The sequence below is a fragment of the Podarcis filfolensis genome, assembly GCF_964270895.1.
Source record: "Podarcis filfolensis genome assembly, chromosome: 14".
Taxonomy (NCBI): Eukaryota; Metazoa; Chordata; class Lepidosauria; order Squamata; family Lacertidae; genus Podarcis; species Podarcis filfolensis.
The window spans coordinates 44,305,163-44,320,431 of record NC_139616.1 but is presented as its reverse complement, the minus strand read 5'-3'; the positions used below and the strand labels follow the sequence as shown (position 1 = coordinate 44,320,431).

The 15,269-nt window shown below is 48.2% G+C and overlaps 2 protein-coding genes across 5 annotated transcripts in view; one reads left to right on the top strand and one right to left on the bottom strand.

Moving 5' to 3' along the window:
• LOC310749103 (myosin-11) overlaps positions 1-15,269 on the bottom strand; it is a 1,537,435-nt gene that overhangs the window by 1,117,150 nt on the left and 405,016 nt on the right. The window lies entirely within an intron of this gene.
• Positions 1-15,269, top strand: part of CIITA (class II major histocompatibility complex transactivator) — a 51,565-nt gene that overhangs the window by 11,572 nt on the left and 24,724 nt on the right. For all 4 annotated transcript variants that reach the window (XM_083585579.1, XM_083585580.1, XM_083585582.1 and 1 more), the window contains exons 2-7: positions 8,210-8,311; positions 9,814-9,924; positions 12,596-12,655; positions 13,074-13,130; positions 13,767-13,808; positions 14,845-14,976. In XM_083585579.1, coding sequence (XP_083441705.1) covers positions 8,210-8,311; positions 9,814-9,924; positions 12,596-12,655; positions 13,074-13,130; positions 13,767-13,808; positions 14,845-14,976 — 504 coding nt within the window. The remainder of the gene's footprint in view (positions 1-8,209; positions 8,312-9,813; positions 9,925-12,595; positions 12,656-13,073; positions 13,131-13,766; positions 13,809-14,844; positions 14,977-15,269) is intronic.

The following is a 15,269-nucleotide window of genomic DNA, read 5'->3' as shown; positions in this document are numbered from 1 at the left end:
TGCAAATGAGGCGTTGACAACTGGGTGGGGTTCTTTTTGGTAAGCTCGTTGGCAAGGCCTGCGCTTTTGGGAGCTCGGGGAGCTGGGCATGATGCCGAAAGTGGGACTCACACACATGCACCCTCTGGCCAGGTCAGGACTTGGTCTGATCTCAGCAGCCGTGAGCGCCACTTGTTTCCTCTGCTGCCACCACTAGGGGCAGCATTGCTCTGTGCCCTCCATTGGGGCCCCAGTCATACTTCAACTATAGATGCGTAGCAGTGCTCTCAAGTGCTCTGCTTGCATCCAGAGACCCAGTGGGAGGATGAAGGGCGCCACAAATGAGTCGGGCTGGTGAAGGGGCTCCCGTGCCCCTCCCCCAGACCCTTGTCAGACAGGTCAAGGTGCCAGACTTGCTGGTGCCAGGCCTACTTATCAGGTTCACCCTGGGGGAAAGGGTTAAATCCAGTATAACAGAAGGAAGGGAAATACAGGAGGGCGTTTTCATGCCAACGGCGTTGTGCAAACACTGTGTAAATCTTGCACGGGTGGAGGGAGTGCTGGTTACCGAATGAGCATCCATCTGGAAGGCTCCCTGCTGCTTTTCAGGTGTCTCGGATATGTTCTTCTCTGAGTAGGGTGAGGATCAAGAGTGTGCTAACATGACTTAGAGCTCAGCTCCCTCCCCTTAAATTTCTGGCTCCATGCTTATCCCCTTCACCTATGGGAACCCTCAGTTCCTGTTTCCCAAAGGTTGTGAGTAGGGATATGATTTGGCTAAATGTATGGGGAGTCAGAGGGATGCGGGTGGCGCTGTGGGTTAAACCACAGAGCCTAGGACTTGCCGATCAGAAGGTCGGCGGTTCGAATCCCTGCGACGGGGTGAGCTCCCGTTGCTCGGTCCCTGCTCCTGCCAACCTAGCAGTTCAAAAGCACGTCAAAGTGCAAGTAGATAAATAGGTACCGCTCCAGCAGGAAGGTAAACAGCATTTCCGTGCGCTGCTCTGGTTCGCCACATGCTGGCCACATGACCTGGAAGCTGTACGCCGGCTCCCTCAGCCAGTAAAGAGAGATGAGCGCCGCAACCCGAGTCGGTCATGACTGGACCTAATGGTCAGCGGTTCCTTTACCTTTTTATAGGAATCAGAGAGTGCTTGTGGGTTTCCTTAATGCACCCACCAATAATTTGAGTACCATCGTGCCTATTGATGTTGCACTAACCGAGGCCAGTCCTTTGTTGTGTTTCCCTCCCCCGCCCCCTCCTGGTGGTGAGCCAATGAGTCATTTACCGCGAGAACAAAGCTTCAGGTGCTCTTATGATTCAGCAAAATGGCATTCAGAGCTATGGGCTGATAAGGAAAAGTTGGGTTTGATTGGGTTTGTTGCCTGTTGTGGGGTTTGGGGAGTGGGGCAACAATATGGGCTCAAAGCAAACAGTGGGGGGGATTGGGGTGAGCATATTCCAGGGGTCCACCACCAAAACCCCAGGTATTCAATTTTCTTTTTTATAGGGGGGGGGGGGCAAAAAGAAGAGCATGCAAGGGGGATTCTAAGTCCAATTTCTCAGTGTGTGGTGCCCAGTTTACACTGGAGTGGTCCAGACTTTGGGATGGGAGGGTAATTGGATTCATTTTGCATTTGGAGGCAGGTTTCCACTCAGGACCGTCTTTAGCATATGAGGTGCCGGGGTGCAAAGATCCTCCCAGCGCCCCCAAATTTAGGGCGGCCTGGAGGGAGGGAAGCCCGCACTGTGGTGAGTGGCGGGTTCCCCGGGCGGGAAAGGAGCATGCGCATGGCCGGCGGAGCTGACATCCCTGGCGCCAGGGGAGAGGTTATGTCCATCTGTTGGGCTTGGCTTGAGGGCTTGGCCTAAGGCACCCTGCGACGGGTGGTGACGCCCCCCGCTGCCGCCCCTTGTCCTTCTCCGCAGGAGCCGCCCCGTTGCCTGCTCCCTTCTGCAGGAGCAGCCCGTCCAACTCCACCGTACCTGCCTCCCCGCCGCTGCAGATACCGCCACTGCCGCTGCTTCCCCCCCCCACCTTCCTCATCCTCCTCCCCCGGCCAGGTCTGTGCTGGGTCCGGGGGTAACCCGTGAAACACTGTCCAGGATTGGTCCAGAATCTGGAGGTTCCACTAGGAGTCAGTCCAACAGGGCCAAGGCAGGACACAAGGCAGGAAACCAGGCAAGGACAGGTACAGGATCTCTGGCATACAGCAATGTTGCTCCCGCAACCTGGGGCGAGGTCTGACAGCCTTTTATCTTTGTTGGGGTAACTGCCAGTCCTGATCCCCCGGCGACTCACCTCCCTGTTTCGCCCAAAGGCGAGTACTCCTCCTGCGAGTACTCAGGTCTCTCCTTCTCTCAGACCTGAGTCTCCGCAGCTCGGGAGATATCGGTGGGTTACTAGACCCAGGGGCTGCCTCAGCCTCTCCTGACCCAACTGGTAGTGGAGCAGCTGTAAGTGATTGCCCAGCTGAAGTCAACAAGGTAATCCCCACATCTGGAGCCAGGGCAGGCTCAGGCTCCTGACTCGGCCCAGCTGGTGCTTGTTGCAGGGGAACCTGTGCAGACGGGGGCTCTTCAGGATCAGGCCTCAGACTTGGTTCAGATGATGCCTGAGGCAAAGGATCTGGTGTGGACTGAGACTCCTCTGGTTCCGAGTCCAAGCCCAAGTCCCAGGCCATCACAAGCGCTCTTGGCAATGGCAGCGGCGGCCGGGCACACATTCTAATCATGGAAAAACACCAGGCAGCCCCCACAAATAACCCAGAGATGCATTTTAAATTAAAGGACACATTCTACTCATGTAAAAACATGCTATTCCGGGACCGTCTGTGGGCCGGACTGAGAAGGCGATTGGGCCGGATCCGGCCCCCGGGCCTTAGCTTGCCTACCCATGCACTAGTTAAACTGCAAAATGTCCCAGTTAGATCTCTCCAGCATTCAGAATGCGACTGAATACAGATACATTTCAAATCAGAGGAGACATCGAAACGGTGTGGGGGTTTTTTTGCACACACCCCTTCTGCTTTTTCCATGTAAGCTGAGATCTGTGGTTTAACGTGCTCCCTTTAATTCTGGTGGTTTTGTTTTGTTCTTCAGTAGATTTACAAAAAGAAAACCACACACCAAGGTATAAATTAGCCACAGAAAGAGGCAATCTTGTTGTTGTTGTTTACAGTGGTACCTCGGGTTACAGACGCTTCAGGTTACAGACTCCGCTAACCCAGAAATATTACCTTGGGTTAAGAACTTTGCTTCAGGATGAGAACAGAAATCGTGCTCCGGCGGTGCAGTGGCAGCAGGAGGCCCCATTAGCTAAAGTGGTGCTTCAGGTTAAGAACAACTTCAGGTTAAGAACGGACCTCCGGAATGAATTAAGTACTTAACCCGAGGTACCACTGTATTTTTTTAAAAAACCAAGGCTTCTTGCCCTCTGCTCTGCTCCCCCTTTCTTCCCACCCAGGGCCGCTCTGCCTTCTGCCTGCATCTCAGTGATACAGTGGTACCTCGGGTTAAGTACTTAATTCGTTCCGGAGGTCCGTTCTTAACCTGAAACTGTTCTTAACCTGAAGCACCACTTTAGCTAATGGGGCCTCCTGCTGCTGCCGCGCCGCCGGAGCACAATTTCTGTTCTCATCCTGAAGCAAAGTTCTTAACCTGAGGTAATATTTCTGGGTGAGCAGAGTAACCTGAAGCGTATGTAACCTGAGGTACCACTGTAGTGCCACGGGGTTCTTATCTTGCACTTTCCATCATAATTTTATTGCTGCTAATTGACTCTTTTGGTAGTCAAGCTAACCCTTGGACTAACTCTTCTCTGCTGCAAGAATGAGCTTGTCTATGTTTACCTTCTTGCTTTGTTATCAGCTAATTGGCTTCCTTTGATGCTGTGCTAAGCATCTGTGAGCTTGGGATGCTTGGCCTATTGGCCTAGGGAAGGGAGCTATCTGCAAGACTTGGATGCCTGCCACCTGCATCGGCCAGGTGGACCAATGGGAGGTTCTGGCCAAAGAGACATATGCCAGTTCCTGTATGAGTAATGTGTTGAGACGCTTGCTAAGGCACAGAGAAGTCACAATAAAGGCTTGTTGTTTTGGCATCCATCCCTAGTCTCTAACAGCAGCAAGGTTCTGCAAGCCGCCTTTTAAGTTCTCACCTCCTAACTGACTGCTCTGCTGTTTTTGACATCCTTCTTTGGCGCCCCTGCATCAAACCATCTGCACAGACCCTCCTCTTTGGGCCAGTGGACCAGGAAACCCGTGTCCGAGACACAAGGAAACCACTGCTCTCCCCTCAACCTGGCAGGGTCCTATCGCATGCACACCACTGATAGAGCATGGTCATGGGTCTCCGAGGACACAAACACCATTTGTGGAACAGTACCTTCATTGAAAAACTGAAATGACTTATGTTAAGTTGTGGGTGAACATATCAGATGACACAGCGATTCTTCAAACAGCTCTTGGTTATTCACAGGCCAGAACAGAACTGAACTGAACTGAAGGGTTCAGTCAGCCTGCTTATATAGAGCTCCAGTACAACATAACTGTAACAATTTTCTAAAACTATCCAATCACTGAAGGTCACTTTCGATCCCTTATTTGCATAACTATCTACAGTATCCCCCTGCTGGTTCAGGGCGAGAACTTCAGTACATAACAACTTGCGGCTAATACTACACTGTTAAGTGATTGCCGACCCATTGCTATTTGAAGTACCTGTAGGGACAACTTATTTGCTGACAAAGAATCAGTTCGTTATCTGGAAAAACTATTCGGTGCCCCTATCACCGCACATCTGCAAGATTTTGACTGTTGAAATGCACTTTGCCTTCATTTCAGTGTTCTTTGATATTGACTGACGCTTTCCAATTCGGTTCATGGAACATTTGTTTGGTTCCTATTATTTGTGACTTGATGCAAGGATTATATATATTCTGCTTATCAATGGTGGAACAATATAATGTTATAAATATTTTGTTAGCACATTATTAGCCACGTGGTGCTTGTAGATGCATCTCAAACCTGGCGACTCACACAGCGGCGGCAGCCTCGCCTACTCCTTGCTTGCTCTGCAGCAGCCACTATGCGCTGCCCAATGAAGGGACACAGAGTGTATGCAGAAATAATAATAATAATAATAATTTATTACTTATACCTCGCCCATCTGGCCAGGTCTCCCCAGCCACTCTGGGCAGCTCCCAACAGAATATTAAAAACACGATAAAACATCAAACATAAAATCTTCCATGTTACAGGGCTGCCTTCAGATGTCTTCTAAAAGTCAGATAGTTGTATATTTCCTTGACATCTGACGGGAGGGCGTTCCACAGGGCGGGCGCCACTACTGAGAAGGCCCTCTGCCTGGTTCCCTGTAGCCTCGCTTCCTGCAGTGAGGGAACCGCCAGAAGGCCCTTGGTGCTGGACCTCAGTGTCCGGGCTGAACGATGGGGTGGAGACGCTCCTTCAGATATACTGGGCCGAGGCTGTTTAGGGCTTTAATGGTCAGCACCAACACTTTGAATTGTCCTCGGAAACGTACTGTCAATGAAGGTCCTTCAGGACCGGTGTTATGTGGTCTCGGCGGCCACTCCCAGTCACCATTCTGGCTGCCGCATTCTGGATTAGTTGTAGTTTCCGGATCACCTTCAAAGGTAGCCCCACGTAGAGCGCATTGCAGTAGTCCAAGCAGGAGATAACCAGAGCATGCACCACTCTGGTGAGACAATGTGCAGGCAAGTAGGGTCTTATCCTGCGTACCAGATGCCGCTGGTAGACACCTGGTCACAGAATTGACCTGCGCCTCCATGGACAGCTGTGAGTCCAAAATGACTCCCAGGCTGAGTACCTGGTCCTTCAGGGACACAGTTACCCCATTCAGGACCAGGGAGTCTTCCATATCCGCCTGCAAAGGAAGAGGGGACTTTGAGCTCATTTAGCATCTTGTTTCCTGTTATACCAGTCCAAAGTCCCGCACTTGGATCCAAGAAGCTGCTTAGGGGGTGATTCTCCAGCAGGACTTTCTTTCTTCTCTTATTTGGTGCCAACTGCCACACAAGCTATACTACCAAAACAATACTCAAATCGAAACGCAAAAAGTTGTTCCTGTTAACAGCAGCAGTTTGTCTGTGGGCTGGGAGAAGGGAAATGTCTAAGAAGGGAGGGGGACCATCAAAGTGGTTTCCGTCTAGTCTGGCATCCTCTTCCCCCACAGCGGCCTGCCAGATGCCGCCAGATGCAGAGAGGCGTATCACATGTTGTGACCACAACCAGGGCATGATCAGGAGGCAAAGGGCGCCACCTCCGCGCTAACGTTTTCAGCGTCCTCCTATAATTTAGGATTAAATGTGCACGGCATTTCATTCTTCTGAAAAGCAAAACGTGAAGCTAGCTAATGCGCCGGTTTTGCTCAAGACCGATTAGCAAACTGCCAGGGCCTCAAGGTTAGTTGGCCGCTGTTTGCACCTCGACTGTTGGACAGTCAAACGCAAAGCCAGCTCTCAGACCCTCCAAGTGTCCCTGTTTTCCAGGGACATCCCTCAGCCTGATCTTTTATTTCCCTTCTCTTCCCTCCCCCCCCCCTTTTATGAAGATCACCCGCTCTGAGACCCCACAGCTAAGTCTCCTTGCTGGCCCAAATAGGACCAATTCAGCCAGCTAGCCCTGGGGATTATATAATGCTTATTTCCCCTAAATTGATTTTTGAATTTTATTGTTATTCGTGTTTTTATACTGTATTTTATGCTGCTTTTATAATTAAGTGTTTTAAATTTGTTGTTAGCTGCCCTGAGCCCGGTTTTTGAACCGGGAAGGGCGAGGTATAAATAAAAAAATTATTATTATTATTATTATTATTATTATTATTATTATTTAGAGAAGCTGTCCCGGTTTCTGATTCAATCCTGGAATGTCCCACTTTTCCTTAGGACGTCCCTATTTTCATTGGAGAAATGCTGGAGGGTATGGCGTTATCTGACTCCCAATCCTGTATAGGGAAGGTTTCTATGTTTAATGTTTTATTATGTTTTTATATATGTTGGAAGCTGCCCAGAGTGGCTGGGGCAACCCCAATAAGATGGGGGGGGGTATAAATAGTAAAATTACCATTATGGAATGGGACATCCCTATTTTCATCGGAGAAATGTTGGAGGATATGCACTCTCAAATGAAGAGCAAGAGAGATTTCCATATTTCTTTGTTTTTAAAAGAAATTTAACTTGGAAAGTCTTCTTCACTGTTGGATCCCAGCCAATCAGGGATCCTGCTGTGAATGTGATGTTGTGACAGATTACTGCTGAGGTAGTGCGGTGCAGTGGTCAGAGTGCTGAAAAGCTGCAGGTTCAAATTCCCCCTTAGCCATGAACATCGTTGGCTGACACAGAGTCCAGACACTCTCATTGTCAGATAAACCTACCTCACAGGGTTGCCATGAGGTGAAAGGGGGCAGGAGAACCATGCAGATTTCTCTTCGGATGGTTATCGATTAAATTATCCATGCCAATCAGACCAAGTTGCAAGCATTTAACACACACACACATATATACAGTGGTACCTCTGGTTAAGTACTTAATTCGTTCCGGAGGTCTGTACTTAACCTGAAACTGTTCTTAACCTGAAGCACCACTTTAGCTAATGGGACCTCCTGCTGCCGCCGTGCCGCCAGAGCCCGATTTCTGTTCTTATCCTGAAGCAAAGTTCTTAACCTGAGGTAATATTTCTGGGTTAGAGGAGTCTGTAACCTGAAGCGTATGTAACCTGAAGCGTATGTAACCTGAAGCGTATGTAACCCGAGGTACCACTGTACTCTGTGTGTGTGTGTGTGTGTTTCCTGTTTTTGAGCACTGGGGGGGCACTTCCCTTTAAAGCACTGAGGCAAATCAGCACCTGCGTTTTAAAAATGCACACAAATTCACACCTTTTTGTACAATTTTGACCCGTGCTAGGAAAAAAAACCTACCCCAGATGTGGGCATTTTTTGAGGCGTGAGAAAAACACGAGCTAAACAGAGCAAGTCCTAACTGGTTTCAGCACTAATATAGAGGAAATGAAACAAGTTTTATTAAGCCAAGGTGTGTGTGTGTGTGTGTGTGTGTGTGTGTGTGTGTGTGGATGGGTGTGGGAATTTGGAAGCGTGTGGAGCGGAAGGGCACCTGTGAGCCAGGCGAATGCCAAAAGCGACTGAATCATACATCTTTCGTTTTATTGATGATGGTGGCGATGCTTTCAGGTGACACCATGGACCCAGGAGTCCTGGCTGGGAAGAGCTACCTGGACCTCCTGTTCAGTGACGTCGACATACCGGTTCTGTATAAGGAGGTAGTGGAAACAGGTGAGTTTTCCACCCCGGGCGACATGAAGAATAATCCCTTGCTCGTTTTGTTTTCTCATCTATTTGACGCCCCATAATGTTTTTTATTGTGAAAGCTGCAAAAGGCACATCAAGAGTCAGATGACCAAGGGGACAAGATGAAAGCGCAGAAACAATGGAAGAGGCATTTCCAGGGCAGTTCTGCATCTAGGAAATGCCAGGTTGGCTGGTTTGGGGGTACATTGCAGCTGCTGCCCACATAAATATTCATCCTTGCTTTCACAGTCCTTCTGCACTGACCAGTCTTCTTCATCCTCTATTTTGGACTGGTCAATGGCTGATGAAGGGCTGCACAGGAAGTACCGTACTTTCCCGTGTATAACACGCCCCTGAGTATAAGATGCCCCCTATTTTTGGGGACTCAAAATTAAGAAAATGGGGGGAGGGATTGGCCTGACTTGTTGAGCTTTTTTGCGGAGGGGAATCACTCACCTGTCTGGCCAATGCTGACAATGACACACGTCGCAGAGGCCAAAAATCGCCTGTCCGCTCTCCGCCAGCAGCCGCCAATCGCCCGCCCAATTGCCGCAACGACAGCCAATCAACAGCAGCCCTTGCCGCAGTCACCAATCACCAGAGCAATAGCGGCTGACAGTCTCCTACTCACGGCAGCAACCAATCACCCGTCACCACACTGAACTACCCACGTATAAGACGACCCCAATTTTTAAACATTCTTTTTGCAGGGAAAAGTATGGTACTTTCTGGGAGCCAGAAATTCAAAGCATTCTCTGAGGGCAACCTCTGGCCAAATCAGATATTTTTGAGCTGGTTTTTCCACCTGGCTTCTTAAAGAAAAAGAAAAGGAATAAGCAAACAACAACAAAGACTTTAAAGTGAAATTACGAGAGCAATGGTAGGAACAGGGTGGAAGAGGGGTGTTGAAGGTGTATTTAAACCTCTGCCTTGACCCATTTTCCTAAATGCCCCTCTAAAAGCAGCAATGGGTCGAGAAAACAGTGGGGGTTAAGCAGTACTCTGCCAGCAGGGATGGATGAGAAATTCGGTTCAGCTTAAACCGACCTAATTTGCATTTTCCGAGGTGTTCCGCAAACTGAAACGCAGCCAGCCTTTGAAATTTTAACTTCTCTGAATTTTGCAATGCAGTTCTCCGGCCAAGAAATATATATTAAAATGCATATACAAGGGTATGGTGTGTGCGACAATACATATACTAATGAATGTTACGTACAGAAATGCATTATATCAGGGGGGAATCCTTTGCAGAAATGTGTATATTCAGGGAAATTACATACCAAAGTGTGCCTATTAGGTGAAATTTGCCCCTGCGTGTGAAACAGCCCACCTGTCAATTGTGTGATGTTCTAGAGTGGCACCCATGATTGGCTTTTGCAGATATTTAAGGTGTCTCTGCGGTTGATGCTTTGTGTAGTAAGATAAAAGTTGCATAGATGTCTTTGTGCACTATTAATGCCTCTTTCGTTTTATTTTTTTAACTCTAGAACCTGACGACCAGGAAAACAACCCCGATGTCTTTTACACGGTGGAAAGTAATGAGAGTGGAGAACAAGTCTGCCTGTGTGCGGACACTGGAGAGGCCTATGATAAAATAGGTAGAAAGATGGAATGTCGAGGGTGGAGAGGAGCTTGTTTCTTAGATATTGTTAAATTTGTATACCACCCTATACCCCCAAGTCTCAGGGTGGTTCAAAACATAAAGATGTTGGCTATTTGCAGTTTAATAGCGCTGCAGAGAGCTTGCTGGGGAGACCATGCATTAAAAAGGGACTCAAAAATAACTTAAACAAGGTTTTAATAACAAAAACAAAAACTCCATTTACACTAAATACATCAACAACCATGACCCAACCACCAACCCATCCCCCAGGGTAATGGGAGAGCTAGGTGGTGCTCCTTATATACTATACCCAATTGCTGACACAGCTTGATTAACACAACTCAGCAGCACCTGCTATGCTTCACAGCTGTAAGACTGGGCCTCGTTATTTGCCCTGGCCCTTAAAGACATACACAACTTGTGAAGCAATAATGAACCTTCACATTTGAAAGTGACCATTCAACAAAAATCACAATGAATGAATAAATCTTTATTTGCATCAGCCATCGGCCACAGCAATAAAACAACAATATGATATAGGAAGAATAAAAATAAAAAGTCAATTATATAAAATACATTTTAGGGTTTTGAATCAATAGTCAAATAGTGGATCTGATTCTAATTGCCCCAGCTAAAAACCTTGCAACCTTTGCTGTCACCTGCTCACCTGCTCTTGATCTGCCAAGAGAAAGGGCACTGTGGCAGTGACTGGGCAACCCGGAACGGACAATAAAAGAGGGGTGATAACCTCATTCCCCAAGTCTTTATAAAGAGTGCAAGCCAGAAGGGCATGCGCCACTGATTTGGTACTGCCATCTCCACAGGGACATAGGTTTCTTCGTGTGGAATCTGTTGGAATCGTCCCTCAAGTCCAGCCAAGGGCAAGACATTCAATCTTGCGAGAGCAAAAGCGCATCTATATTTCAGAATCGCTACATAAAATCACAAAATACATAGTAAAGAAAAAGACAAGAGGGGTCAGCAAACTTTTTCAGCAGGGGGCCAGTCCACTGTCCCTCAGACCTTGTGGGGGGCCAGACTATATATTTTTTTTTGGGGGGGGGAATGAACAAATTCCTATGCCCCACAAATAACCCAGAGATGCATTTTAAACAAAAGGACACATTCTACTCATGCAAAAACACGCTGATTCCTGGACCGTCCGCGGGCCAGATTTAGAAGGCGATTGGGCCGGATCCGGCCCCCGGGCCTTAGTTTGCCTACCCATGGACAAGACCTTTTCCATTTAGATCTTCTTGTTAGGATGTCTTTCAGTCAAAGACTTTTAAAACGGCGGTGTGGTTTTTAATAAACAAACCAACAATGCAAATATTACGGTTGCACAAACTACTTCTTCCCTCTGACCCAGGGATCACCTGCCACAGATCTGGGCTCAAATCTATCAGGGGGAAGACCTGGTGTATATTTGGGGTTTAACTTTAATTAAACGTAGGGTCAGAGGAAAGAGAGGCAGTTGACCAAGAACGGCTGGTGGGCATCTTCCCTGCAAAGAGGTCACAAAGGAGCTGGGATTTTATTGACTGCATCACTGCATTGGTACTCCACAGCTCAAACATAGCTCAAACCTTCTTTTGGGAAGACAGAGCCAATTTGGCAGGCCTCTCCTAAACGTAAAGGTAAAGGGACCCCTGACCATTAGGTCCAGTCGTGGCCGACTCTGGGGTTGCGGCGCTCATCTCGCTTTATTGGCCGAGGGAGCCGGCGTACAGCTTCTGGGTCATGTGGCCAGCATGACTAAGCCGCTTCTGGTGAACCAGAACAGCGCACGGAAACGCTGTTTACCTTCCCGCCAGAGTGGTACCTATTTATCTACTTGCACTTTGACGTGCTTTCGAACTGCTAGGTTGGCAGGAGCAGGGGACCGAGCAACGGGAGCTCACCCCGTCGAGGGGATTCGAACCGCCGACCTTCCAATTGGCAAACCCTAGGCTCAGTGGCTTAACCCACAGCGCCACAGCTGTCAACTTTTTCCTTTTCTTGCGAGGAATCCTATTCGGAATAAGGGAATTTCCCTCAAAAAAAGGGAAATGTTGACAGCTATGCTCCTAAACCTTTTCACTGCTTTTTCTTTCTTTTCTCACTTGACCTCTTCTTCTTCCTCAGCAATGGCTCCTTCTCCTTTTGCCTGACAAACCCAGATCGCTCTGAACCCCCCAACATGACCCATGACAATCTGGGACTGTCTCCACCCAGCTCTGGGTGACACCCCGTCCATCCCCTTTCCAGGCCTTCAGCTGAATCTAATGCACAACCTTAGTTGATGTGTTTTGTCCCTTCTTTTTTTAAAAAAACAAACACAAAACAAAACCTTACTTTTCTGCATTTGCAACTCAAGCAGTGTACAGAAGCCTCAGGTGCTGATTGGATGAGCTGCTCTTAAATCACAGAAGGGTCTCTGGTGCCCTCCAGGTTTTGTTGGACTATAACACCATCCCTGCTCCCAGCACCCCTGAGGCTTGGCCATGCTTGCTGAGGTCAATGTCCAGGGATCCTGGGAGTTGCAGTTCAGCAGCACCCAGAGGGCCAAAGCTTCCCTACATCTGCAGGGAAGATTTGAGCTTTTATTTGTAGAAAAATTCACCTGTACAGCTTCTCACTTTGCATTCTTTCCCTCTTTTTTTTTTAAAAAAACAAAAACAATTTAGCTTCCTTGGCTGAATACGTCCTAAAAGACCAGCAAGAAAAACCTGAGGAAGATCTGTTCGGTAAGATTCTTATGTGCCCCCCTCCCCTTCCAGAAAAGCATTGCATTTGAGATGCCCTCATGGCAGTCAGTGTGGTGTAGTGGTTAAGAGCGGTAGTCTCGTAATCTGGGGAACCGGGTTCGCTTCCCCGCTCCTCCACCTGCAGCTGCTGGGTGACCTTGGGCCAGTCATACTTCTCTGAAGTCTCTCAGCCCCACTCACCTCACAGAGTGTTGGTTGTGGGGGTGGAAGAGAAAGGAGAATGTTAGCCGCTTTGAGACTCCTTAAAGGGAGTGAAAGGCGGGATATCAAATCTCCTTCTTCTTCAGTCTATCTCACAACAGACTTCAGTACGTACAGCCTCTAAAGGTCTTGATGCAGCCTTGTCTAATCATGAATAAACAGCCTGTTCTTCCCTTTCTTATTTCAAACCAAACAGGAAACCTGGTTCTAGATGAGGCAGCAGCTGAAACCCCAGGGGAGGCCAAGAAACGGGGTGAGCAGGAGGTGAATCGGTGGGGTTCGCGCGGCAGCCAAGGGCGGAACATCTTGCAGTTCCTTGTTTATTTTAGGTTTTTATTTTAGGCATTTATAACCAGCCTTATGCAAATAGCATCAAGGCAGCTTACAAAAGCAACATGTTATAACAGGAGATGATGATGATGATGATGATGATGATGATGATGATGATGATGATGATGATAATAATAATAATAATAATAATAATAATAAATTTATTATTTGTACTCCGCACATCTGGCTGGGTTTCCCCAGCCACTCTGGGCGGCTTCCAACAAAAGACCGAAAATACACTAAGATGTCACACATTAAAAACTTCCCTGAACCTCACAATAGTTATTTTTAAAGCAGGTGTAAGGAACCTTTGACCTTCAAGCTGTTTGCTTATTTCATAAGTCTCTAGGCGAAAGGAAGGGCTCTCAGAATCTGTCCTGGCATCAGTCCTCACCCAATAGGAACGTAATTTAAAAGCACACGGAAATCTGCAAATATCAGGGATTCTCCCAGCTGTGTGGCTACTTCCATCCCTGCTGTTCTGGCAGAGAGGAGTCACACCTGCTGAAGTAATTGTTCAAGGCGCTGTGCCTTCATCTTCCTTTCTTTCCACCCCCAGGCAGCTGCTCTGATGCTCCAGAGCCCAAACGCAGGAAACTCGGTGAGTTGGGGGTTGCGTCGATAGCTGGGCGCCGCAGCGAGATAGATGCGCCTAGCCAGGGCAGCGTAAAACAGCCTTCTTCTCCATTGGACATGCACAGTGGAACTTGCCTCTCCAAATCTACGTCCTCTCTGCAAATAAACCCACACACAATGTTCTTATCTCGTTTTCCTGTCGCAATTATACTTGCAAATGGCGGGTGACTAAGTCGTGGGATAGGAGTGCTCAAAATAATACCAATGTTGGTAAAGGGAAAAGGGAAAGGACCCCTGGACGGTTAAGTCCAGTCAAAGGTGGCTATGGGGTGGCGGCGCTCATCTTGCTTTCAGGCTGAGGGAGCCGGCGTTTGTCCACAGACAGCTTTCTGGGTCATGTGGCCAGCATGACTAAAATGCTTCTGGAGCAATGGAACACCAGAGTGCATGGAAACGCTGTTTACCTTCCTGCCGCAGTGGTACCTATTTATCTACTTGCACTGGTGTGCTTTCGAACAGCTAGGTTGACAGGAGCTGGGACAGAGCTCACTCCGTCACGGGGATTCGAACCGCTGACCTTCTGATCGGCAAGCCCAAGAGGCTCAGTGGTTTAGACCACAGCGCCACCTGCGTCCCTTTAATGCACATATATTTCACATCTGACAACCAATGAGCCCCTTTGGTTTCAGATAATACATGGGTAATTGAGTCTGAAAAGCCTGGGACACATTTTCAAGGCCCTTCAGCCACTATGGAGCTCATTTACCAGAAGTCATATATTGAGTGTTAACTCTGGAAGTGTGTACTTGATTCTGATCAAACTGAGGCTCCTGATGCATATTGCGGTCATGTACACAATCGTGCATGAGCATGCATAAGTGGGGGAGGGAGATGCCTCTATTGTCGTAAACTGTCTATGATACATTTTTATGATATAGCAGTATATAAACATTTTTTAAAATAAATAAATAAGCCAGTCCTGAGCCTGATAGTAGCCTGGAGATGAAGTAGCACCAAAACTGCCTCCCCGTGACATCGCTCTCCTTTTCCTCCTCGCTCAGGGCATCCACAGGCTCTCTGCGTCGTCAACGGCAATTGCATCACCATCCCTCTGAGCTGCTCCCCGGCCGACACCCTCTCGTCGCCCGACTTCCACATGGAGTTTTCAGTGACCACCATCAGCCCTGCTTTCGGTATGAGAAGCGATACTTGTGGGTTTGCCTTCTGCACCCTTTGGGATTATCAGTACAGTGGTACCTGGGGTTAAGAACTTAATTCGTTCTGGAGGTCCGTTCTTAACCTGAAAGTGTTCTTAACCTGAGGTACCACTTTAGCTAATGGGGCCTCCCGCCACTGCCGTGCGATTTCTGTTCTCATCCTGAAGCAAAGTTCTTAACCCGAGGTACTATTTCTGGGTTAGCGAAGTCTGTAACCTGAAGCGTCTGTAACCTGAAGCGTCTGTAACCCAAGGTACCACTGTACAGTG